Source organism: Monodelphis domestica, chromosome 2, assembly GCF_027887165.1.
Source record: "Monodelphis domestica isolate mMonDom1 chromosome 2, mMonDom1.pri, whole genome shotgun sequence".
NCBI classification, from domain to species: Eukaryota; Metazoa; Chordata; class Mammalia; order Didelphimorphia; family Didelphidae; genus Monodelphis; species Monodelphis domestica.
The window spans coordinates 10445336-10472835 of record NC_077228.1 but is presented as its reverse complement, the minus strand read 5'-3'; the positions used below and the strand labels follow the sequence as shown (position 1 = coordinate 10472835).

Genomic DNA, 27500 nt, shown 5'->3' with positions numbered 1-27500 from the left:
TAAAATGGGGATAAAAATAATACCCCCCAAGGTTATTGTGAGGATCAAATGAGATAATATGTGCAATCTTGGAGTCCCATCTTTTTAACTCCCCACATTAAATTGTTGGGATTTAATCTTATAGTTCCATTTAATCTCTGCCTGTCAATTTCCCCATCTATAAAATAGGATAATAACAGCATTTATTTGTTGTGAAGACCAAAAGAAATAATTATTAAGAATTATAGAGCACTTTGTTCCACCCATACCTAAACAAAAATGTTCTCCTGCAAAGTCCTGCAAACGGCTTTGCCCAAAAATCAACGGCTCTTGCCCAAAAGACTCAAGACTTAAGGGGGGTGGGGGGAATCTGGGTAGCTCAGTGGATTGAGAGCCAGGCCTAGAGATTGGAGGTCCTAGGTTAAAATCTGGCCTCAGACACTTTCTAGTTATGTGACCCTGGGCAAGTCACTTAACCCCCTTTGCCTAGCCCTTATCTCTCTTCTGCCTTAGAACCAATACACAGTATTGATTCCAAGATAGAAGGTAAGGGTTTAAAAAAAAAGACTCAAGAGAAGGGCAGCCAACTACCTCCTGTGGCACCTTATTCGTCTTTTGAAGACTTCTAATAAGAGCAGTTAGGTGGCAATGCAATGGATGGGGCAGTGGACTTGGAGTCAGGAAGACTCATCTTCCCGAGGTCAAATCTGGCCTCAGAAAATCATTATGTGTGTGACCTTGGACAAGTCACTTAACTTTGCCTCAGTTTCATCATCTATAAAATGAGTCGAATATTACAGTATCTCTTCTAAGAAAACCCCAAATGTGGTCACAGAAAATCAGACATGACAGAACAACAAATTATAAAGAAGTTTTTCCTAATACAGATTTTCCTCTTTCTAATTTTGTCCAATTGATCACAGTTCTGTGTTCTAGGGCCAAAGAGAACAAGTCTCATTTCTTTCCCACGTGGCAGTGCTGCAAATTATTTTTTATTATTTTTTATTTTTTTAATTTTTATTTAGAATATTTTTCCATGGCTACATATTCATGATTCCCCACACCCCCGCTTTCTCCTCTCCCCTCCCAAAGCCTGCAAGCAGTGCCACTAGGTTATACATGTATCATTGTTCAAAACCTATTTCCATGTTATTTGTATTTGCAGTAGAGTGATCTTTTAACATCAAAACTCTAATCACATCCATATCACACTATGTTGTCAATCATATGTTTTTCTAATGCATTTCTGCTCCCACAGTTCTTCCTCTGGATGTGGAGAGCATCTTTCTCATAAGTTCCTCTGGATTGTCCTGGATCATAGCATTGCTGCTAGTAGAGAAGTCCGTTACATTCAATTGTGCCACAATGTATCAGTCTCTGTGTACAATGTTCTCCTGGTTCTGCTCCTTTCACTCTGCATCAGTTCCTGGAGGTCTTTCCAGTTCACATGGAATCCCTCCAGTTCATCATTCCTTTCAGCACAATAGTATTCCATTACCAACAGATACCACAATTTGTTCAGCCATTCGCCAATCAAAGGACACCCACTCATTTTCCAATTTTTTGCCACAACAAAAAGAGAGGCTATAAATATTTTTGTACAAGTCTTTTTCCTTATGATCTCTTTTGGGTCTAAACCCAGCAGTAGTATGGCTGTATCAAAGGGCAGGCAGTGTTTTACAGCCCTTTGGGCATAGTTCCAAATTGCTTTCAGGAATGGTTGAATCAATTCACAACTCCACCAGCAATGCATTAGTGCCTCAATTTTGCCACATCCCCTCCATCATTCATTACTTTCCATTGCTGTCATGTTAGCCAATCTGCTAGGTGTGAGTTGATACCTCAGAATTGTTTTAATTTGCCTTTCTCTAATGAGGAGGGATTTAGAATTGTTTTGTGCTTATTGATAGTTTTGATTTCATCCTGTGAAAACTGCCTATTCATGTCCCTTGACATTTATTGATTGGGGGAGTGGTTTGATTTTTTGGTAGATTTGACTTAGCTTCTTATATATTTGGGAAATTAAACATTTGTCAGACAGTTTTGTTATAAAAATGGTCTCCCAGTTTGTTGCTTTCCTTCTAATTTTGGTTTCATTGGTTTTGTATGTACAAAACCTTTTTAATTTGATATAATCAAAGTCATTCATTTTACATTTTTCAGTGTTCTCTATCTCTTGCTTGGTCTTAAATTATTTCCTTTCCCACAGATCTGACAGGTATACTAATCTATGTTCATCTAATTTATTTATTATTTCACTCTTTATATTTAAGCCATTTACCCATTTTCTTGGTATAGGTTGTAAGATGTGGATCTTAAACTGATTTTCCCCATACTGTTTTCCAATTTTCCCAGCAGTTTTTGTCAAAGAGTGAGTTCTTGTCCCAAAAGCTGGGGTTAATTCTGTAAATTCTTGAAGATAGTAATCATGTCTCCCCTGAGTCTTCTCCAGGCTTAACAATCCCAATTCCCAACTGGATCTCACATGACCTAAATTGAAGGTCAGTCTTCCTCATTGATGGCAACATCATTTGTATGCTCCCCAAACTTTTTAAGTCCTCACTGAGTTATGATGTCCATGCTCCAAATGGGGTCTGATCAAGGCAGAAAGAGCCAGGCCACCCCACATAGAGGCGCGGGGTCAAAATGAGAAAGAAAGCAGACTTCTTTGGCATTACATTCCTTCACTCATTTTCCTGTCTGGACAAACTGGACAATCTAATCTTAATCTCAATCTGCCTGCTCTAACTCAACATGGCATCATCAAAAGATTGTTAGTTTGAAAGGCAGAAGGCATGGATTCAAATCTTGATCCTAAGCCTTAGTGTCTGTGTAACCATGGGAACAGTCCCTTTAACTGATGTCATTCACGATCCCCCATAACCTTAGTTATAATTTCATCATATAGGGATATACCCTATATGAATAGAATTCAGTAGCTAGAAGAACAGAGCCCTAACCCTAGAGTCAGGAAAACCTGAATTCAAATTTGATCTCAAATACTTATTAGCTATAATGATCCTCGGGGTGAGTAACTTAAACTGTGCCTGACTCAGTTTCTTCATCTGTAAAATAGGGATAATAAAACACCTACTTCTTAAAGTTGTCGTGGGAACAAAAATGCAATATTATTTGCAAAATTTTTTGCAAACCTTAAAATGCTATATAAATGCTAGTTATTATTATATATGAACATATGTACAAAGGCATACACAATAAAAGCTATATTTTATTCACCTATATAACTATATATGTATGTGGGTCTTTACATGTATATGTAGGATATGTATATAGAGAATATATACATATGATAGCATATATAGTTATAGAAGATATATCTCTATATGTGTATGTACATGTGTGTAGATGGACAGACAGATAGATGAAATATAGGAGAGAAAGAAAGAGAAAGAAAGAAAGAAAGAAAGAAAGAAAGAAAGAAAGAAAGAAAGAAAGAAAGAAAGAAAGAAAGAAAGAAAGAAAGAAAGAAAGAAAGAAAGAAAGAAAGAAAGAAAGAAAGAAAGAAAGAAAGAAAGAAAGAAAGAAAGAAAGAAAGAAAGAAAGAAAGAAAGAAAGAAAGAAGGAAAGAAGGAAAGAAAGAAGGAAGGAAAGAAAGAAGGAAAGAAAGAAGGAAGGAAGGAAAGAAAGAAAGAAAGAAAGAAAGAAAGAAAGAAAGAAAGAAAGAAAGAAAGAAAGAAAGAAAGAAAGAAAGAAAGAAAGAAAGAAAGAAAGAAAGAAAGAACAAAGAAGGATGTATAGATGAATGAATGGATGGATGGATGGATGGATGGATGGATGGGTGGACAGACAAGTAGCTAGAAAGACAGACAGGTAGACAGATGATAGATATTTGCATCTCCTTCTACCCATAAAGAGAAGCATGGTATATGGAGGAGAGACAATAAAACCAGGGTTCATCTCCCCCATCGGACCCCACCAGCTGTAGGGAGCTGGTTCATGCGTCAGAGCCTCAGACACCCCTCTTAGGCACCATACTGCTCAGCCACCTGTGACACACCCCTAATCTCCTGGTTCAGTTTAATCCAGCTGAGTCGGAGACTGAGATGCCATCACCAGCCCGTTTGAGAGACACGCTTCTTAATCTACATTTTTATTTTGAAACCATCACTAGGAAAGCTGAGCCTCCGAGTCAGGTTTTGACTGTGGATTCCTGGCAAATGGTACATGGGAAAATGCACAGGCTCCTCCACTGGCTCACTTTGTCATTACCAAAAATACTCTGGGCTTTAATGCTCTGACCTGAGAGGGGGTTAGGGGAGGAAACCTGTGGATTGAGGCTGCTTTAAGCAAATCCTCTTCATTCCATGAGCCATAAGCTCCTGGTGCTCGGCAGCAAGTGTCCAGAAGGCACCTTGTCAACAGAGCCCAGATGGGAGTCGTCCTGGGAACAGGCAGCAGAGGGAGGGGCCACCAAAGCATCTGCTCCATCACGGGCCTGTCATGTGGACTAAAAGCCTGACTCAGTTGGAAGCTAGACGTGGATAACATTCTCATGACTCACTTCTCTTTCTTTCTTTTTCTCCTCTGAATTCGGGGTTTGGCTGCCACAGTCATCTTCCCCCAGAATGTGGCAGGCAGGGCTGTAACTAGTAATTTGGGGGGATAGGCAGGGGGTTGAGGAGGGCCATCTCTCCCCTAGCAGCTCCACCCCTGGGGCATCCACTGGCAGGCAGGACACTGAGGCTTCTCTAATGTGGGAGGTAGGCATGCCACTATGCTGAGGGCAGACCAGGGCAGGAAACATGCTCTGCAGGCTGCAGTCAAGGTGGAGAAGCGTTGCCCAGAAGGCGTAGAGTTTCAACTGCCTGTGGGATGGAGAGGCTAAAGAGAAGAAGCCAGTGATGCTCTTGGCTCCCCCCAGGGCCATTTCTGTTCAGCTGGTCAGCTCAGCTTTAGGACACACCTGTCTTTTGCACAAGCTAGGCTGATTGGTTTTCTGAATGTATCCAGCCTGCCCCAGGCTGGACCAGGGTTCACCCACCATCTAGTCAAACTGCCCATTGATGTAAGAATACCTCCTCCCACCCTTACCTTCCATCTCTTGGAATAATCAATTCCAGGACTTTCATTTCTCCTGGAAAGGGTGGAACAATGGACGGTCCCATGATTTGCTTCATAATTGCAATGATTTCCCAGATCCAAACTCCATTTCCTAGTCACTACTGCTCTCTGTGTGCTATCTTCCCCGTTAGAATATAAGCTGCTAGTGGGCAGGAACTGCTTCAGTTTTTGTACTTGATTCTCTTGGTACCTAGAAAGGGTGTAATAAATGTTTTTTATTCATTCATTCACTAACCAATTAGTAGTAGTAGTAGTAGTCTCTTGGAAGCCGAGAATGACGATTGTCTTTATGCATTGTCATCTATTGATGTACCCTCATGTGGCTATGAAGTCCAAAGACTGAGGTGCAAAGTTTGTGGCACATGGGGCATGGGACGCCAGTTGTTACGGGAGGTGCGGGTGTGGCCTGATGATTAAGCACCTAATATGTCTTACTAAGTGTCTACTTAGTATAATAATATATTATTATATGTATAATATAAAAATAATAAAGTGATAAGCACTGGAGAGATGAAATGATGCAAAAGACAGTCCCTGACCTCAAGGAGCTTTTATAATCTTGAATTCATTCATCACCATTTAAAAACTGGAAACACAGAAGGTGATTTATCCAAGGTCACAGACAGAGCTATAACTAGGAATTCTGGTGCCCAGGGAAATACCATTGATAGAAGCAGCATGAAAGGTGTCCCTTATAGACAACAGAAAGAGGAAACAGGGCACTGCTGAGCTGAAGAGAAGCCTGCCTTGGAGAAAGAGGGTAATTAGAACAGGAAAGACTTCATTTGTTATCTCTCTCTTTTAAGTAGCATGGTGTCTCCTGTTAGAATTGTAGTCAAAAAGACCTGAGTTCAAATGCTACCTCAGACACTTAGTCATGGTATGATCCTACGGAAGTCATTTATTCCTCCTCTGCCTAAATTTCCTCATTTTTAATGAGGGAGGTAATGGCAATGTCTACCATATAAGAGCTTAAATGAGATCATATATGTAAAGTCTTCAACAATATTTAAGCTTCAAAAACCTTTCAGTGATGTGTTTAGATGGTAGTTAGCTATTATTGTTATCATTATCTTTGCTAACTCATTGCTAGGCTCAGTTGTTTCTACATAATGGAGGAGCCCAGGCATTATCGATTTAATTCAGTTCATTTCAATAACCATTTATTAAATGCCTCCTATGTGTCAGACACTGTGCTGAGTGCTAGGGATACAAATTCAAAAAAGAAAGACAATCTCTGCCCTCATGGAGTTGACAGTCTTGTGAGGAAAACAGCACCCAAGAGGAAGCTGAAAACTGGAGGGGGAGGAGGTGGTCCACTAAAGGGATGATGGGATGTGCCCTTACAAAAATGTAAACAAAAATTACATTAAATGGAGGGTTGTCTGGAAAGTTCTGCCAGTTCTGGACTTCTATAAAAGAAAGCTTGGGAGAAATTTGATGCTTTGCCCTGCAGTCCTCCAGTGAGAGGAGAAAAGCAACAGAAGGAACCAAGGTGAAGTGTATCAAAAACAGAGTCAATTAGCCTGATAGCACCATCTAAATTTCAGGACCCTGGGACAAAGCACCAGTTGCACAGCCTTCGGTATGGCTCTACTTACAAGTATCAAAGTAGCTACTTACAAGTACAAAAAAAATCTACTTAAGAAGTATCTAGTTGGAGACATGATGCAAGTTGGAAGATACCATATGCAGGCTAATTTCCACTATCACTAGCCCATACTGCCTCAACCTAACTACTAAACTCGCTAAATCTTCACATTTTGACAGCTGAAAAGAAAAGAAAATTACTACCCTAGGAGATGGGCTAAGAGCAGGAGTCATTTTGGCTTCAGGGTTGCCAGGGAAATGTTGATAGGAATATGAATCACGTTAAGCAAGAAGTCTGACATCCTTTGAAGGCGAGATGGCAGGCTGGTGGCCGGCTCAACGACTGAGTGGAAAATCTCAAACCTCCTCAAATCTAAACAGTCTCGTTGGGTGGATTAAGGTCTTGCGAGATGCTTGTTTTTCAGTTTATTCAATTGTTCAAGTTGGCAGCACGCTTGTGTTTCTGTCTTTTAACATGGATTTATTTTTATATCCTCTATCGTACAGCATAATGTCTTATAATGTTGTTCAGCAGTTTTTCAGTCGGGTCCAACTCTTCGTGATCCCATTTGGGTTTCCTCGGCAGAGATACTGGAGAGTGATTGGCCATTTCTTTCTCCAGCTCATTTTACAGATGAGGAAACTGAGGCAAACAGAGCTAAGTGACTTTCCCAGGGTCACAGAACGGGTAAGTGCCTGAGGCCAGATTTGAACTCAAGAAAATGAGTTTTCCTAACTCCAAGCCTAGCATTCTATTCACAGTACCATCTAACTGCCCTGTGACTCTTACCATGCAATTCTAAGTAACAGAAAATGCAGTTTAACACAGATAGGGTCATTGAGGGTGACGCCCAAGATGGGACAGTTCACTGTAATTCACAAAACACTCTAAGTTCCTGGGATACAGTGACCAAACAAAAATATTCTATCCATGTCACTTCTTCTTCTTCTTCTCCAATATCTTAGTGGCATGGCTGTTATAGCTGTGAGGCATGGAATATAGCCATCTCTGAAGAACTGAAAAAGAATCCCCACTGAATGCACTGGGGAGGTCCAGGATCTCCTGGCCCTGTTTCCTTATCTGTAAAACCAGGGGATTGGTCTGCTGGTTTAGATGTCCCTTCCAGCTCTAGACTGAGAATCGTATGATATCATTTTGATTTTAAATTAGTTCACAAAAGCACTCTTCCCTTTTCTTTTAACTCCATGCCAAGTCTGTCCTGACTGGGGGGCACACGGATTTCTCAGTGCCTTCAGCTCAGGCACTGACTGGTGGACAAAGAAGCTCTGTATTGGAAGAGGAGTCATTGGAAACTTCACATGTGAAGAGACGCCCACTGGCCTGGCTGCCCAAAGGAGCTTCTGCTGTCAGTACATTGAAGTAAAAGAGAGAGATTCCATTTATTTGTAAATAATGACAATGCAAATATCACAGAAGCTGATCACGCATGTGAGATATCTCTTAAGGTTTTAAGCTGTCTCCTTCCAAGAGGAACACTATGGAATTTGACCCCAGTGAAAGGAAGGACTGACTTCAAAACCCAACCCTGACACTTATTAAATTACCACATGACCTTGGGCAAGTCACCCTCTCTGAGGCATTATGTCCTCATCTGCAAACAGGAAGGTACTTGTAGTAGCTTCCTGATAGGAAAGTTGTCGGTTATCATTATTAGGCAATTACTGATTTCATTAGCCAGTTTAGGATGTAATAGACAATCAGGACAACAATGGGATTCAGTGGATAGAGAATTAGGTCTGGAAATGGTAGATTCTGAGTTCAAATCTGGCCTCAGACACTTCCTAGCTAGCTGTGTGACCATGGACAAGTCACTTGACCTCCCATTGCCTAGCCCTTACTTCTCTTCTGACTTGAAACCAATGCATAGTATTGATTCTAAGAGAGAAAGTAAGGGTTTAAAAAATGTAATAGGTATCAGTGTGTAGTAGGAGGCACGATAATCAAGAGAGACCAAAGTGAGATTTCCTTTGGGCTTTCCCCATCCCTCCATTAAAAAGGAAGCTCTTTGAGGGCAGGGACTGGTTTCACTTTTTCTCTTTTGTAATCCCTGGAATACATACATACATAATAAACACTTACTAAGGGCTCCTTGGCCCAATGACCAGCACCACAGTTTAGTAAAGACAGAGATGAGCTGGAGATAATCTAGAGGAAAGCCACCAGAAGGGGGAGGGATTCAGGGATAGACTAGAGGAGAAGACTCAAAATTACCGGGAATGTTTCTTTTGAAGAAGAGAAGACTCAAGGGAGGGAAGGGCATAATGGTGGTCATCAAATATCCAAAAGGTTGATTGACGCAGGAAAAACATGACCCAAACAGCAACGGGTGGAAATTTTGGAGGAAGGAGAATCTTCTAACAATTAGAGCCATAGAAAAATATGAAGAATTGGCTTCCTGGAAGGAGAGTGGGTTCTTGTGGAGATCTTCACATGGAGGCTAGAGAACCACTGGTCAGTAATGTCAGAGTGGGGATTCCTTTCAGTGGTAAGTAGGGTGAGATGGCTGTGGAGGTTCCTTGTGTTCCTAAGGCATGGCTTGTGCATCATTTGTAGAAGACATTCCTGCTCTTCCTTCCAAGCCATCTTTCTCTAGAACTCTCCATTTGGTATTCAGCCTTTAGGAAGGATATTCTGAGTGACTTAAAAGACCTTGAGTTCAAATCTATTCTCAGACACTGACTAGCTGAGTGACCCTGGGCAAGTCTCTTAACCCATGTTTCCCTCAGTTTATTCATTTTTAGAATGGGGATAAAAGAGTACTTGTGAGAACAAAATGATATAATATTTGTAAAGTTCTTCACACAGTGCCTGGCATGTGTAAATGTTATTATTATCATTATTATCCTCTTATTCCACATCTCTGGTTTATTCCGCTGTACCCTACATTCATGGCTGCTAGGATCTGAACTTCCTGCATCTCTGTTAAGTCTAACAAGATATCAGGATTCAGGGGGAGAAAATGATTGGCATTCTTGCAAAGCAATGGGCATATTGGAAAGAATTCTGAGTGTGAAGTTTTTGGTGGAAAGTCACTATGGCAGGAAGTTCCCAGGAATATCTGCTTAGCCCTATGATGCTTTATTTTTTTTTAATAAACCCTTACCTTCCATCTTGGAGTCAATACTGTGTATTGGCTCCAAGGCAGAAGAGTGGTGAGGGCTAGGCAATGGGGGTCAAGTGACTTGCCCAGGGTCACACAGCTGGGAAGTGTCTGAGGCCAGATTTGAACCTAGGACCTCCCTTCTCTAGGCCTGGCTCTCAATCCACTGAGCTACCCAGCTGCCCCCTCTGATTTACATTTTTTAACCATTGTTTTGTATATGGAAATTTGGGGTGCTGAAAAGGCAGACTAAAGGACATGTAGAAGCAAAAGGGATAAAAATTTACTTGGAAAGAATCTTAAGAGAAGCCTCTCAGGTAAAATGTTGAGAAGGGACATGGAATGATCTGAAAAGCAGAGAGAGAATTGTCCCCCAGAGAAATCTTTGGAGAAGACTTAGATAAAGCAGCATAAAGACCCACCGAGGTAACAGTGGGTGAGGGGTATGGCTTTCTCCAAGCTCATTCACATGTGATGAATTTTAAAGTTTTAAAAGTTATAACTAAGGCAAGTAGGTAGGTGGCTTCAGTGGATAGAGAGCCATATTCAGAGATATGGGAAGTCCTGGATTCAAATTTGGCCTCAGCTACTTCCTAGCTATATGACTGGGGGCAAGTCACTCAACTTTCATTGCTCAGCCCTAACTGCTCTTCTGGCTTTAGAATCAATGCACAATATTTATTCTGAGATGTAAGGTAATAGTTCAAAAAAAAGTTATAACTAAAAATGGTTAATAAAATAACTGAGCCCATGGAAATATTTAACAAAGATCTTTGGAGGGATGCCTCAAAAGCAAGTGGAATCATTCTGTTTCACATCATAGGACACTGCTTTTGAGAAAACACTCACCAATTTAATACATTATGAGAAGTCAGAAGAAACAAGAGAGTAAGCTAAGTGCAGGGGATGTTTTAAGAATCGGGGAATAAAAGATAGAAGAGGCAAGAAGTCACTCTCATCTGAAATAGATGCCAGGCTTTTCTGATCTTTGCATGAGGACCTCTTGATTGGAGAAAAAAAAAAGGCATTATTTTGTTGAATAACTGGGGAAAAACTCTTATCTACTGAGAGAACTCCTTAGCTGCTGGTCTGATTGGAGAAGAGCTGACTCCTCTCTTGTTATATATAGTTATCTGAGCATATTTCTCTCTAGAACCATCTTCAAACTGAAAGTGAAGACCTTGGAGGGGTGTCTGTTTGCCTTGAAAATTTTGAAAGATAAAGGAAGAACTGGAAAGACAGTCTTTGCATTGTTTTATTGTGAGATGTGCTTATTAGAGAAGAGGCTTTGTTTGATAGAAGCTGACTGGTAAAATCAGAGTTCTACTGAAAGAAGATGTACCTGGGCTTGTCTGCATTGCCCAGAGAGCCAACCTGAGGAGCTTCACAGTTCTATGGTTTAAAAGGACTTCTTGTCACTGAACAAGTATAACACTGGCGTATGTTTTACCATATAAAAGCATAATGTCCTTCAGGATACTGTTAAAGGTATCTGAGACAAAAGCTCTCATCACTGTTTCTCAGTTGGAGAATACAAGAGAAGCTTTGTTTAACAAAAGAGAAGGAAGGACCAGAAGGAGAGCATCCCAGTAAAAAGGCAGCTTTGTGTGGTGCTGGTCATTCCTGAAGAGCCCCAAGTCACCAATTCCATTTATCCAACCTTCTGGAAGGCAATTTGGAACTATGCCCAAATAAATGGCTTTAAAAGACTTCCTGCCCTTTGATCCAGCCATAGCACTGCTGGGTTTATACCCCAAAGAGATCATAGGGAAAAAGACTTGTACAAGAATATTCATAACTGCACTTTTTGTGGTGGCAAAAAAAATGGAAAATGAGGGGATGCCCCTCAATTGGGGAATGGCTGAACAAGTTGTGGTATATGTTGGTGATGGAATACTGTTGTGCTCAAAGGAACCAGGAGAACATTGTACACAGAGACAGATACATTGTGGCACAATCAAATGTAATGAACTTCACTACTAGCAGCAATGCAAGGACCCAGGACAGTTCTGAGGAACTTACGAGAAAGATGCTATCCACATTCAGAGGAAGAACTGTGGGAGGAGAAACACAAAAGAAAACCATAGGATCAATCACATGATTCGATGGGGATATGATTAGGGATGTAGACTCTAAACAATCACCCTAATACAAATATCAATAATATAGAAATAGGTCTTGATTAGGGCCACATGTAAAACCCTGTGGAATTGCTTGTTGGCAATGGGAGGGGGTTGGGAGGAGGGAAGGGAAAGAACATGAATCATGTAACCATTGAAAAATTTTCTTGATTAATTAAATAAAATAAAAATTAAAAAGACCTTCATTCCAGAGCTATGAGTTGCCTTGGACATGTGGGTTTCCCTATGCATGTACTTCCTCACTGAGTTTCTCTAAGTGTGCACCCACTCTCCCCTATGGATACTGTGTGTGTTGGTGGGAGAGTGTGTCCCAGGTTTATGATGGGTCTGCAATGTTTTGATTATTTCCGTTTTTGCCTTCTATTAAATTAAAGTTATGATTACTCCTACTTTAGCCTTTGCTTGAGTAATACGATCCATGATCATTATCAATTTTGTCTTATCTTTTTGTTTTGAGTCAATAAGGTCAGTTATTGATTGATTTTGTTGTGAATGGGAAACATGCCCATAGCTTAGCTACAGTGGCTTGTAAGAATTTACTATGGTCATTCAGTGGTCATCCTTAGGCTCCTGAGAGAGCTTGACTGAGTTGTAACATCATGTCTACCCCTCTGACGACACCATCTTTACTTGCCAAAGTAGGTGCCTGTTGGGGATGGACAGGCCAGTTGCAGCTGGGAAAGAGCTTGGAGAGAGGTGGAACTCCGTACCACACCTAAGCTGCACTTGGATAAAATACAGATGACACAGCCATCAGATTTTCAGATTCCAGGCATCTAGGAGGGATCATTTTTTCACCAGATGACAGAATCAGGATCCAAAAAGATTTTGACAGGCCAAAGTATTGGATTGTATCTAACAACATGAAACTAAATAAAGACAAATATGAAATCTTAACACGTGTGTACAAAAATCAACCCCCCCCCCCAAAAAAAAAGATGGCAGTTGTGGCTCGACAAATTTGTTCTGAAAACTATGGATTTAGGGAATTTCAAGCTCGCTGGGAATCAACAGTGTGATGTGGCGACCAAATAAAAGTTAATTTGATCTTGGGCTAAACTAGGAAGAGTGAAATTTCTGGGAACAGGAGGTCAAGGTTTCCCCATATTCTGCCATGGTAAGACTGAATCTGTTGTATTGGGCTTAGTATTCTGTACACCGAGGCTTAAGGAGGACATTAGTAAGCTGGAGAACATTCAGAGGAAGCAACCAAGATGGAGAATTGCCTCATGTTCACTCCACCTGAGGATGAGCTAAAAGTGTACGGACTTTCATCCTGGAGAAGACAAGGACATGGTAGCTTTCTTCAAGTATGGTTGTGGAAGAAGAATTATATTTGTATAATTAGCCCCAGGAGGCATGACCCCAACAGATAAAAGTCTGGAAGAGGTCAATTGAGGCTGGATGTCAGGAAACACACTTTTGCCATGTGAGCTGTTTAAGTGGAACAAGTTTCCTTTAGGGTAGTGAGCACCCCCTCCTTGAAAGTCTTCAAACATTTCTTACCACTTGCCTGGGGTGTTTTAAGGGTCATACTTTGGGGTGTGGGTTGGAAGAGATGGTACCTTCCAGCTGTCTAATTGTGTGATTCTGGGAAGGTCAACTAAAATGAAATTATTGCTGTTGTTGCTATTATTTTTATTTTTATTCAGTAAGTGATTGAATGGGCAAACTAGTACAGGTGGCATCACAAGTGCCCTGGACAACACCCTGAAAGGTCTAAAGTTCAATTCTAAATACCCCAATCCTGTCTGGGTAGTAGTGGTAGTCTCTCGGTGACTGAGAATGACGATTGTCTTTGTGCAGTTTCATCTTCTGTGTACCCTCCTGTGGCTTTGGAGTCCAAAAGCAGAGGCGCACAGTTTGTGGCACATGGGGCCTGGGACGCCAGTTGTTACGGAAGGTGCGGGTGTGGCCTGGTGTCGGCGTCGACGTCGCTCATCTTCAAAGGTGGTGGCGGCATGGTGAATGTGGGCTCGCCAGCTGTTTCTGACAGAGGCAGAGAGTTCTAGTTGCTTTGGTGTCATGCCAGCCCACTTCAAGTTGGACTTTAGCTGATCCTTGAATCTTCTCTTTGGTCGGCCTTGTTTCCTGAGTCCAGCTGACAGTTCACCATAGAATACCTGTCTTGGTATTCGCTGTGGGTCCATGCGGATGACGTGTCCAGACCATCGTAGCTGGGCTTTGAGGACCAGGACTTCAATGCTGGTGGAGTTGGCTCTGTCGAGGACTTCCTGGTGGGTGATTCGGTCCTGCCATCGGATCCTCATGATTGACCGGAGGGAGCGTTGGTGGAATTGCTCCGGCTGTTTCATGTGCTTCCGGTACAGTGTCCATGTCTCACAGCCGTACAGGAGCGAGCTGAGGACCCTGCCTTGTACACTTTGAGCTTCGTCGCAGTGCTTACACCTCTGTGTTGGAGGACTTTGCAGCGCAGCCGCCCGAGTGTCTGGCTGGCCTTTTGGATCCTGGCATTGATCTCGTGGTCTAAGGACCCGTTGTTGGCGATGGTGCTGCCCAGGTACTTGAAAGTGTTGACGTCAGAAAGCTACGTGCCATCGATTGTAATGCACGGCTGGTTCGTTGGCCTCCCTGGTGCAGGTGGGAACAGCACCTCTGTTTTGCTGAGGCTGATAGTCAGACCAAACAGTTTTGTTGTGGTGGAGAACCTGTCCACAATGGTTTGGAGATGATTTTCTTGGTGGGCCATGAGAGCACCGTCATCTGCGAAGAGAGCTTCCAGGATGAGTCTCTCTGTTGTCTTTGTTTTTGCAGTCAGGCGGAGAAGGTCGAATAGTGAGCCATCCAGTCGGTATTTGATGTAGATGCCCAGGTCTAGATCCATCACAGCATGTCGTAATACCTGGGTGAAGAATAGGTTGAATAGCACCAGAGCGAGGACACAGCTTTGTTTCACGCCATTGGAGATGTTGAAGCGATCAGAAGTCTCTCCACCAGATAGGACTTCCCCTGTCATGTCGACATGAAAGAGCTGGATCAGTTTGATGAATTTTGCTGGGCAACCGAGCTTGCTGAGGATCACCCACAATGCGTCCCTGTTCACTGTGTCGAATGCCTTTGTCAGGTCTATGAAGACAATGTAGAGACTCAGGTTCTGCTCAAGGCATTTTTCCTGCATTTGCCTCACCGTGAAGACCATGTCAATGGTGCTGCGATCTGGTCGGAAGCCACATTGTGATTCAGGCAGGTTCTGCTCTGAGACAGATGACAGGAGTCTGTTGAGTATAACATGGGCGAGGATCTTTCCGGCAGTGGAGAGTAGTGAGATGCCTCTGTAGTTGTCACAGGACGCTTGTGCACCTTTGTTCTTGTATAGGGCTATGATTGAGGCATCTCTGAGTTCTGGGAGCATGTCTTCCTCTTCCCATATGCTGGTCAGCACTATGTGGAATGCCTGGAGCGCCTTTCCATTTAAGGCCTTGTACACCTCGGGTGTTCAGGGAGGGGTAATATCTCTGGTATGGAGGGCTTGTCGTGCCCTCCTAGGGCAGCTCTCCAGCCACTGACCCTCACCTGACACCCAGCTCTCACTTGGCTCCCAGTAGCTGCTAGCATGCGGCAGAGGCCACACCCTGGGCAACGGCTTCGACAGGCCGGCTAAACCTTGTGAGGGTAGCCATCGGGTCATCGACCCCTGGTGAACCAGGGCTTTGCTCACCCAGCATGTGAAGACTGCTTCGGCCGAACAGACGGAAGAAACCAATAAGAGGGTTCAACGGCTGAGAGGGCAACACAGCAAAGCACTGTGGAGTGCTCAGGGTGTGTTGGAGCACAAAGGACAACACGCCCACCCAATGCAGCTGAGGAAGTCTCCAGGTGTAACAGCTTTTCGTACCACTGGACCCAGGCCTGTCTGGGTATTTAAACATATAATCACCCCAAGAACAAAGAGTGAGAAGAATAAAGACCTCTACTAGATATGTGGGGAAGAGTGATGGAGACTTTCTGGGATAATTTAGATGGGCTTAAGTGAGAAAGTCTATAAAAGCCTAGCATCAGTGGACTACGTCATGCATCTCCTTTTGGGCTACGCTTTCTGGCATTTTGCTGGAAAGCATCATAAGTTTCATCTGCAGCTATTCAAATGAGAAAATAACTGTAAATTGCTTAGCACAATGCTTGGCACAAAGTAAGCAATCTATAAGTCTTAGCTATTATGGTTTTCATTATCATTCAGAGTATTTAACAAAAGCCCTGCACAAGAGCATTCTAATTCTCTCCCATTGAATGACTTCATCAATGTGGATCTTTGGGCTATATCCAAAGATGATAAAGATTTCTTTTTTAAAAAAACTTCTTTATTTGTTCATATTTTTACATTACAATATCTAGGTATTTCCCTCCCTTCCTCTGATCCCTACACTAGAAAAGAAATCACTGGACAAAAAGATAGATGTATTCAAGAAATGCAAATCAAAACAGCCCTGAGATATCATCCCACCCATCAGATAAAGGTCAAAATAAAGTTAAGGCTTATCAATGGGGGAGGGACAGCTAGGTGGATACTTCCTAGTTGTGTGACCCTGGGCAAGTCACTTAACCCCCATTGCCTAGACCCTTCCACTCTTTTGCCTTGGAACTAATATAAAGTAATGATTCTATGTCAGAAGGTAAGGGTTTTATTTATTTATTTATTTATTTATTTGTTTGTTTGTTTGTTTGTTTTAAAAACCCTTACCTTCTATCTTAGATGGCCATTGATATAATAGAATACCATCTCCATAAAACAAATTCAGGAATTCAGAAATCAATCAATAGTGTCATGTGGCAACCATAAAAAGCTAATGCAATTTTAGACTAAATTAGGAGGGGCATAATTTCTGGGAATAGGAGGTCATAGTTAAGAAAAATATGGGAAGACTTCCATGAACTGATGTGTAGTGTGAAGGCAGAACCAGGATGTTGATATCCATAATGACTATAATAATGTCAATAAAAACTGCACCCAAAGGTAGAAAAATTCTGATGAATTGTAATGACCAAACTTGGTCCCAGAGAACAAATAATGAAAAATAGTTTCTTCCTCTTGGTAGGGAATGTTGGGAATAGAAGGTTGCATATGTTATCAGACAGGCATTTTATCAGTTTTGTGGGTAGGCTTTTAAAAAAATGTTAGTTATTTGTGCAAGGTGCAAGTTTAATAGAGTTCAGTGTATACTGGTAAATGATTGTGGTATACAAAGCAAACAGCTTCAATGAAACTCAAAAAGGAAGAAGAGCTAGATTTGGATTCAGGTATTAGTATTTCTGATGTAAAGAGGCAGACTTTCTCCTTGCCAAGGTCAAGCACAAATGATCCCCCATTCCATTCTTGTTCCTCCAACAGATTGCCCTCTACCATCCTCATTTACTCTCTTATCTTCAGTCTCTCCTCGTCTACTGGCTACTTTCTTACTGCCTACAAATGAACCCTAGTCTCTTCCATTCACCCCCCCCCCAAAAAAAAAAAACAAAAAACAAATCCTCATTTTATCCAATATTTCTCTCCCCACCAAAATCCTCCTAACTTATCCTCTTATTACTATTGTGAGCATGACCATCCTCCAAGTCACTCGGGCTCACAACCTAAAAGTATCATCCTCAATCTTCACTCTCTTCTCCTTGTCCCCCATATTATATCAGTTGTCAGACCCTGTCCATTTTATCTTACTGATATCTCTTATGTGCTCCTTCTCTCCTGTGACACGGCCACCCCTCTGAGACAAGTCTTCAACCCTCATTATCTCACACCTGTACTCTTGAACTTGGTCTTCTCTGCCTCAAGTCTCCATTCCTGCCCATTTTCCATTAAGATGTCAAGTTGATCTTTCTTCCAAAGTGAAGGTAATTCTCCAGCAGCTCTCTACTACCTCCAGAATAAAATTTAAATCTTCCATTTGACTTTTCCAAGTCCTTCAAAACCTGGCCTCTTCCTGTCTTTCCAGTACCCTTAATCCATATTGCTTGTTCATTTAACAAGACACTCCATCTCCCACCTGTGGGCATTTTTGTGTCTTTTTTCCCTCACCTGGAATTCTCTCCCTCCTCATCTAGACCTCCTGGTCCCCCTGACCTGTTTCAGTCTCAGCTAAAATTCTGCTTTCTGCAAGAAGCCATTCCCATCTCCCTTAATCCTGCTGTTTCCTTCCCTCAGAGATTATCTCCAATTTTTCTTGCATATAGCTTGTCTATGTATATAGTTGTTTGCATATTGTCTCCTCCCATAGACCTAGAGCTCTTTGAGGGTAGGGTACTATTTTTGCCTTCCTTCTTATGTTCATGGCTAGGTACAATGCCTGGCACATGGTTGGCATTTAATAAATGTTTGGATTTTATTTTATTTATTTTATATCAACACAATTTTAATACTCATTTTTTGATATTTTGCAATCTTAATAAATGCTTATTGACTTGAAACATTCATAAGGTCTAAATGGGGAAGAAACCATCGCATTCAATAGCCTCATTTTATAGATGAAAAAACTGAGTAACCAAGCTCTATGATCTAGATCTGGAAAGGACCACAGAGGACATTTAGTCAACCCCCTCATTCCCAGGGGAGAAACTAAGGGCAGGACATGAAAAATGATTTTCCCAAGGTCACACAAGTAGTATCAGCTATGTGACTGGGGCTAAAGCTGTTGATACTTTTTCAGTCTCAATTTTCTTATCTATAAAGTGGAGATAATATTTGCACTGCCAACACCCAGGGAGCATTGTTGGGAGAAAAATGCTTTAAAAACACTGAATCTTAACCTTAGTTGTTCATCTGTTAAATGGGGGTAATAATAGCACCAGCCTCACAGTGGTTATTGAAAAGACCAACTGAGTTTTATCTATCTATCTATCTATCTATCTATCTATCTATCTATCTATCTATCTATCCATCCATCTATCTATCTATCTATCTATCTATCTATCTATCTATCTATCTATCTATCTATCTATCTATCTACCTGTCTGTCTATCTATCTGCCTGTCTTTCTATCCTATCCCCATCTTCTCTATCTTTCTCTTCTGTCTATCCATCCATCTATCTATCTATCTATCTATCTATCTATCTATCTATCTATCTATCTATCTTTCTATCCATCCATCCATCTATCTATCCTTTCATTAATCTATCAATTCTTCCATTAATCTATCCATTTTCTATCTATCTATCTATCTATCTATCTATCTATCTATCTATCTATCTATCTATCTGCCTGTCTATCTCTCCTGTCCCCATCTTCTCTATCTTTTTCTTCAGTCTATCCATCCATCCATCTATCTTTCTTTCTATCTATCTATCTATCTATCTATCTATCTATCTATCTATCTGTCTGTCTGTCTGTCTGTCTGTCTCTCTGTCTGTCTGTCTGTCTGTCTGTCTGTCTGTCTTTCTGGCTATCCATTCATCATCTCTATCCCTCTCTCTGTCTTTCTATCTAGCTAGCCACATACACATACATATTATATATAATATAAACACACACATGTATACATACATACACACATGTGGCATTTTAAGGTTTATAAAGAACTTCAAGTACATGTATGTGTACATGTGTGTATATATGTGTACGTATGTGTATATATATATACATGAAGTCCTCTGCCAACCTTAAAATGCCACCCAAACGTGAGCTCTTCTTCTTCTCATTTAAACTTTGCAGGGCCTCTGTACGTGAGCTCTTCCTTAATCAGGTAGGAGGCCCAGATAAACAAAGTTTGCTAAGAATAGACGATTTGGGTGACTCACTACCTACGTGCCACGTGGCTTTCCTTGACTCTTGCTTCCTCCCCCAAACATGGGGGAGCAGATTCCTTCTCTGACCTTTGTTGCCATCAGTTAATTTTTCTCCCTCCCTCCCCAACATCTCATTTATTTCTCATTTCTTTCTACACCTGTTCCCCAAACCAAGCAGATGGCTTTCTTTGGGCTGTCATTTGAAGAACTGACTTGGGTCTGAATGCTTTTGTCATTTGGGGAGGGAGGAGGGAGAGGGAAGGAGGAGTGGGGATCACTCTACATGCTGCCAGTACTTCTTCCTCTGCTGTATGGGAGAAGGGAGAAATAAGCACTTATCGAGCACTCACTGTGTGAATGTGCTTCCCCCTTTACAATTATCATCTCCCAACAGCTCTGGGAGATAGCTACTGTCATTAGCCCCACTTTGTAGCTGAAGAACCTGAGGCAGAAAGGGGAAGTGACTTGTCCAAGATTGTATAGCCAGTAAGTGTCTGAGGCTGGATTTGAACTCTGATTCTGTGGCCAGACTCCATGCTCTCTCCACACTGGACCCCTGCTCATTCTGGTGCCAATCTTCTGACTGACCTCCTTTGAGAAATTCTACTTCCATCCCTTAAGTTTTCCTCTGTTGATGGCCTTCAGTTTCTCCTCTCTATATCCTGCTTGTCCATAGGTTTACATAGACTGCAAGCTCTCTGAGGGCAGAAACTGGCTTTTGTATCCTCTAGAACTTCACAAAAAGCCTAGAACATAGTAAGTGCTTAATAAATGCCTGTTAACTTGACCAGACTTTCCAAAGCCATAAATGTGTGGGCTGGAACTATTCTTTTGTTCTTTCCTTTCCTCCCTGCAGGCGGCCAGTTTGTGGGCCAGACCAGCAACCTCCTGGGTTATACGTGGCGGGTTTGTGCAGTGGATGAGCAAGGGAATGCAGGGGTGAGGGTGAGGGTTAGGACAAAGCCTTTAGGAAGCAGTGTACTCTGGGCTCAGATCGGAGGATAGACGATAGGGAAGGCACTCCTGCCCTCAGAGAGGATATGCTCTAAAACAAGATGGCGGGAAGGGTAGAGGAGTTGGGGCCCAGAAGGAAAGCTTTGGTCTGGGGATGCACAGGGTTGTTCAGTTGAAGCTTTGGGGGGCCAACCAATAGGTCATTTCCAAGAGCAACGATCCTGCTGATTTGATTGACTGTGACTGGAGGAAGAAGAGGAAGATGATGGAGCAGAGGGGGAGGGATTGAGGAGGGGAGACATCATTGCCAGCAGGTAGGCTGATGGAAAGATGGTCTGAGTGGCTGCCTGGATGGGATGGGAAGACAACGTCAGGAGGGAGGGGGAATCAGAAGAAAGGTTCCCATAGGAGGTGGCCCCTCACACTTGAAAGAAACTAGCAATTCTCCAAAGCTGAAAGGAGGAGGGAGCATATAAAGGCCAGCCTATGCACTAATTAGCCTCAGAGATGGAAAATCATATCAAACTTGGGAAGCCACAACTAGACAACAATAAGAACCATTTGGGCTAGAATCTTGGCAGCAGCTAGGTGGCAGAGTGGATAGAACGCTGGACTTGGAATCAGGAAGACTCATCTTTCTGAGTTCAAATCCAGCCTAGATATTTGCTATAGCTGGGTGACCCTGAGCAAGTCACTATTGTCTCAGTTTCCTCATCTGAATAATGAGCTGGAGAAGGAAATAATAAGACATTCGAGGATCTCTGCCAAGGAAATCCCAAATGAGGCCAAGAACAGTTAGACACAACTGAATCACAACAATTAAGCAAAAAATAAGGGAATGAGAGAAAATGTCTGGAAAGGTGATTGTAAGCTCTGGGAGGGCAGAGACTCTTTCATTCATCCTGCTTTCCCCATATAGCTCAGCCTGTGTGTGGACAGCTCAGAAACTTCTTTGTGGGGCTGAAGGCGGCAGAGGTATTTATCCCAGAATTCCCATCCCCTTTTCAATGATGATCATCTTGAGCATCTTTAGGGGAAGGGCACGAGGGCTTATCTAGGCAGCTGGACAGACAGAGGGCATTGAATGTGTATATACCCTCTGGGGAAGAAGTAGTCTTGGGCCTGTCTTCATCATTGATCTGCTTTGTTTGGTCCCGTAGGGGCCTGGGCCATTACACCAGTAAAAGGGAATCTTTTCCTTTATCCCTATTCCTAATAGTCCATGACTTTCTCAGTAAGAACAAGTTTGGTGTTATTAAAGATGAAAGCAAGCTCTCTCTTACCAGCATGAAAGAAACATCAGTCCTGATGGGAAAAGGAGCAAGTGATGGGCAGAAAACAGGCTTCACCAGAAATTCCACTGACAGGGCTAGACAGGGAGGGAGGTAAGAAGAAGGGCTCCTTGGGAGCCCTGCCCGTGTGGAGCTTACAGTCTGAGAGCTGAGAGGAGAGGAGGAGAGCATGCCCACACCCAGCTAGGACAGGGCAAGCACAGCTCTCTCTTTCTCTCTCTCTTTCTCTCTCTCTCTCTCTCTCTCTCTCTCTCTCTCTCTCTCTCTCTCTCTCTCTTTCCCCCTTCTCTCTCTCTGTCTCTCTGTCTCTCTCTCTGTCTCTCTCTTTCCCCCTTCTCTCTCTCTGTCTCTCTGTCTCTCTCTCTCTCTGTCTCTGTCTCTCTTTGTCTCTCTCTCTGTCTCTGTCTCTCTTTCTCTGTCTCTGTCTCTCTCTCTCTTTCTCTCTCTCTCTCTCCCCCCTTCTCTCTCTCTCTCTCTCTCTCTCTCTCTCTCTCTCTCTCTCTCTCTCTCTCTCTCTGTCTCTGTCTCTGTCTCTCTCTCTCTCAGATGGCATGAGGGGCTCTGTCACAGGCCACACAAAGTCAGAGGATGCAAATGTTTGTTTAGTTTTTTAAAACCTTTATCATGTGTCTTAGAGTCAACACTAAAGATCCATTCCAAGGGAGAAGAGCGGTAAGGGCTAGGCAACTGAGGCCAAATGACTCCCCCAGGGTCACAGAGCTAGGAATGGTCTGAAGCCAGATTTAAACTCAGGACTTCCTAACTCTAGGCCTGGTGTTCTCTCCACTGAGCCACCTAGATGCTCACTAAAATGGAGTCCCCACTCCATAAAACAAACAAACAAACAAACAAAACCCCTTGTCTTCTGTCTTAGAATCAATAAGAAGCATGGATTCCAAGGCAGAAGAGCTGAAGAGCCTTAGGGCTAGACAATGGCCATTAAATGACTTGTCTTGGGTCACACAGCTAGAAAGTGTCTGAGGCCACATTTGAACCCAGGTCCTCCCATCTCCAGATCTGGTGTCCTATCCACTGATCTACCCACCTGCCCAGAATGTAAACACCTAAAAGAGTGATATTCTAAAATTGTACAGGTTTTGAATCTTATATTTCCCTTTTGACAGATACATACATTCCTTCAGCAGAGTAGAAACCATTGCGTTTAGCCCTGAGCTAGCAAAAATATGCAGTTAAAATAGGAAGTGTCCAGATGGCCAGCTCCTCCCTGCCTCCCTTGGATAGTCTCAGCAGGTCCCAGGGTCTCTATCTCCCTTCCCCCATGGCAGGGGGATGGGAGGGGGCAGAAGATCCGTAGTCTCCCCTCTCACTCACCTGAGTGTGTCGTAATTACTTGCTCTAGTACTTTTTACATCATGATTTCCATAATTCATTTGAAGGAGCATTTTGCAATGGGCTCTCCAATCAAGTTCTGGCTCTGGGGATAAAAAAAATGAAATTGAGAAGGACAGAAGACCACCAGAAAGAGAGAGAAGAGAAAGACAGAGAGAGAGAGAGACAGACAGACAGACAGACAGACAGACAGACAGAGACAGAGACAGAGAGACAAAGACAGGAGAAACAAAAAGAGATAGGAGAGGGCAGAAGAGAAAGGAAGAAAGACAGTGAGACAGTGAGAGGGAGAGAGAGGGAGAACACTTCTGGCTGGGAGGCAGCATTATCAGAGATGGTCAAGGTTACATTCTTAATTATTGTTGAAGGGAGGATTTGAATCCAGGTTTTCTGACTCTAAGTCCAACACTTTCTCTGATACTATTCTCACATTCCTTCTCTTTGATTCCCACAACAGAGGTGAGAGAGTCTCTCTTCCAGGCAATAGATTAGAAATAAATAAGCATAACCATGTGTCTGCTGTAGCTCCCAAAGCTTCTGAAAAGGCATGTCTCTCCTTATCCCTTCCCTCTCTCCCTTCAGAGAGGCATCAAAGAGAGAGCCCTGGACTTGTACTCATTTTATATGTACATTTAAAACCATGAAATCAAGGGGCCTGTGGGGGCCACTTTACAGATGAAAAAACTGAGGCCAATTGAGATGAAGAGACAAGGTCATCTAGGAGGTCATTGACAAAGGTGGGGATTGAACTTTCTTCTCTCCTGTACTGACTTCTTCACAAAGAGAACACAACCTCCTGAGGGCAGAGGAGAATTATTTTTTTCCTTTTGTATTCCCCATACTGGCACATAGTAGGAACCAAATAGATACATGTGGCTTGGTGGATCTTTTGAAGTCAAGACCTGATTTCATAGCCTATTTCTGACATTTACTAGCCATGTCACAAATTCCTTGAGCCTCAGTTTCCTCACCCATAAAAGAGGAATAATAATATCCACAGTAGTCCAAGTGCTTCATGAGATTCAAAAGGCCAGTTGTTAGTTAATATTGTTACCACTGTCCTATCTACTACATTGGTTTCAAGGGCACTAAGAAGCAAATTCATCTCTCTAGCATTTCTCTTTTCTATCATCCCTCTTTAATGAGATACTATAGGTGAACATGCTTTACAAACTGTAAAGTGCCTTACAAAAGCCAGCAACCATTATGGATTCCTCTCAAATTGTGACTGCTGGGGAAAGGAGAGGTCACATTTTAAAATGCTTTCCATTTTGCAAAGCAGTTTTCTTACAACTACATTAAGAGTTCTAGTGGACAAAGCGCTGGTATCAGAAAGCCTTGGACTCAAATCATGCCTCAGATATCAACTAGTGATGGGCAAATTACTTCACTTAGTATCAGTTTCTTCAGCTGTAAAATGGGAAGAATAGTAGCACCACCCCCTAGAGAAGCTGTGAAACATAAATGAACTTAAGGTACACAAGTGCCCCCTCCCCAATAATAATGTAAGCTACATGTGAGCAGGAACTGTTCCATTCTTGTCATGTCAGGGCGGAGTGGAGTGTTCAGTAAAAGGTTTATTGACTGAGGCTACATGAATGGGTTGTCTAGGATGGTTGGGGTTTCACTGGGGTAGGGAACTTCTAAAAAGAGAACCTCCTTCTCTCTAGGAGAGTCATGGCTTTCTGCACTGCAGCTTAAGATGCGCAGGACAGTGAAGGGTTCAAGTGACAGATTCTCACAGAAACTCGGATCTTCCTTGCTCTCTCCTCTAACCAGAGAGGATGAGCTCCTGGTACACTGGTCTGAACCAGATAACAATGTGATTAGGCAATGTTTAACAAAATAAATAAAAATGCAACATGACACAGACAATGTTCATTTGTGGCTTTCTAAGTCAGTATGTGCCTGGCAGGGAATTTTTTCTCTGCACCATGCTGGCTTAAAATGAACCTTTGAAGAGGAAATTGGGGGCCAGAGCAGCCAGCCATGCCTCCTCAGAATTTGAACTCAGAACTTTGACTCAAGCCAGAGCTCTTTCAAAGTCCAAATGCCTTTTGAGGTAGAAGAAGGCACCAGATCCTTGGAATTTCAAAGGAATCTTAAGACCTCAGAGGTTATATCTAGTTAGTCCATCTTCCCTCCTTTTACAAATGGGGTAGCTGAGTCCCGAGGAAGTTAATAAAAGGGAGCAAGTGACAGAGGCAGGATCTGAACTTTCCAGGATTTCACTATCCACCTGCCTACTTTCCCATCTATAGGCAGCCATGTTACATGTGGACAGGCTCTCCTTGGCAGAAGCCAGCTCGGACCTGTTCAGGCAGAAAGGCTCCCATTTCCCCTTGGGGAGAGGCTCCCTCTCTGCTGCACTGTGGGAGAGGAGAGCCAGAAAGGGCATCAGTGGAGAGGAAGGCTCTCTGTCTTTTCTTCACTTCACTTCCCCTATTTCTTTTTCAAATTTCCTTTCAATTCTCCATTAGCAAACACTTATTCTCTCTCTTTCCCTCCCCCATTGAAAAGAAAAAAGAAACAAACCCCTTGACACACAGAGGCGGTCAGGCCAGACCAAACAGATCCCCACGTTGGTCGTGCCCACTCCCCAGGACAGGGGCTTGGCGTGGGCAGGCTTCCCAGGGAAGGATGAGGTCAGGAGCCAATGCCCATCACCTGCAAAGAAGGCAGCCCGGCCCATGGGGGGAGGGGTGCTCGAGCTCCCTTTGGCTATCCACCAAGGCAGTGAGGGACCCCTGTAGGCTGCCCTCTCTACTGCTCTGCCCTGCCCCCTCCCGCATGACCCCCAGCCTGGCCAGGCTGATCCCCGCGGGGTATGCCTTTTGTCTCTTTGTGTCTAGGCCAATCCCCTGGCCCTCTGCAGGACCCAGTGGCCGGGCCCTCTCTGTCCTGGGCAGCCTGACTGAGATTTCTCCCGCATCAGCCCTTGGGGGGGCCCTGGGGTGGGGGGTGGGGAGTAATTGTGGATGAAGTGACGTCAGCTGGGTTGATTCCCTCTAGAATAGCTGGGGGAGAGGCCAAGGCTGCGGGCCAGCACCCAGGTCGTGGGGGGGGGGTGCACCTCCCGCCTCCCCCTGGCCCCCTCTCAGCTCTCGGTGTGTCCGCGGGGATGGGGGGAACACCCCGGCTGCCGCCGCCTGGAAGACCTCCTTGCAAGGAGCCGCGGCGGGGCTGGAGAGGGTCCGAGGCTGCCCGGGGCCCCCACCCCGCCATCTGACAGCGTCCGCCAGTGAATCCTCTCCCTCCGTCGCCGCTGCGCTCGGATTCGGGAGGCAGCCGCGGGGCAGTGAGGGAAGTGCGTCACAGGTAGGAGCAGGCTTGTATGTTTGGGGGGGCCCAGAGGATGGGATGAGAAAGAGGTTCTTGTGTGTTCTCCAGGGGTATTGTGTCAGGAGATGCGAGCTGGCTACCATGTGACAAGGTACAGGCAGGAAGGGATTGGCTGCGCTCCTGGCAGGCGTGTGAGCTCAGCTAGCTGTCCCTTTCTCTCCCAGCATCTTCCTGCCATCCTGTAGGTGGTCCAGGGCAGCAGCGGCGGCGGCGGCAGCATCCATGGCCTGCCCTTTGCTCTGAGGCTTCCCTCTGCTTGGGGTCCAGCTCCTCTCTGCAAGCAGCGGGGGGCAGGGGTGGGGGGAGGGGGACCCGGCTGGTAACCAGGATCCTATTTTCCCGTGTTTTTCCAGGCTCCTTGGAAATTGAGGAATGCGATTCTGCCACCATGATGGAAGGTAGGTGATGCCCCTGCCCTGCTCCCCGGGCTGGCTCCCCGGGCCATTGGGGACCCACGATCCTAACTGAAACAGGGTGCCCATGGGGCTCCTTCCCACGACCTGTTTGCAGCTTCTCGCCAGGCACATCCACTCAGAGCAGGAGCACACTGTGGAGGCAGAGTCAGGAATCAGAGCTCGGGGCTTCTCCTCAGCTGGAGAACCCAGATTTCCACCCCCACCCCCCTTATTTCCTGGACCAGGGAAAGAAAACAAAATCGCGGAAGTCTTCCCAGGGATGGGAGCAGCTCCCAAGGCAAGAGCTTGCAAGGCAAAGAAGTTAAGAGAGAGAAGGTGCCTTTCCTGGGCTGGCCGGGCTCCTGGGGCTCTCTCCATTAATCATTTACAATGGAAACTCGTTTTCCCAATTCGGCATTGCCCAAGAGAGGTCATTGACAAAGTTACCCACATAGGGAGCCGGCTTTCCAGGGTGCGTTTCCTCCCTCAAAACGACAACAGCAGCAACTCGGCTGCCTCTG

At 43.8% G+C, this 27500-nt stretch overlaps 1 protein-coding gene across 13 annotated transcripts in view; it reads left to right on the top strand.

Annotated features, from left to right (window-relative positions):
- The window catches only part of SGIP1 (SH3GL interacting endocytic adaptor 1), a 275163-nt gene that overhangs the window by 5071 nt on the left and 242592 nt on the right, over positions 1-27500 (top strand). For all 13 annotated transcript variants that reach the window (XM_056815004.1, XM_056815003.1, XM_056815002.1 and 10 more), the window contains exon 2: positions 26938-26982. In XM_056815004.1, coding sequence (XP_056670982.1) covers positions 26938-26982 — 45 coding nt within the window. The remainder of the gene's footprint in view (positions 1-26937; positions 26983-27500) is intronic.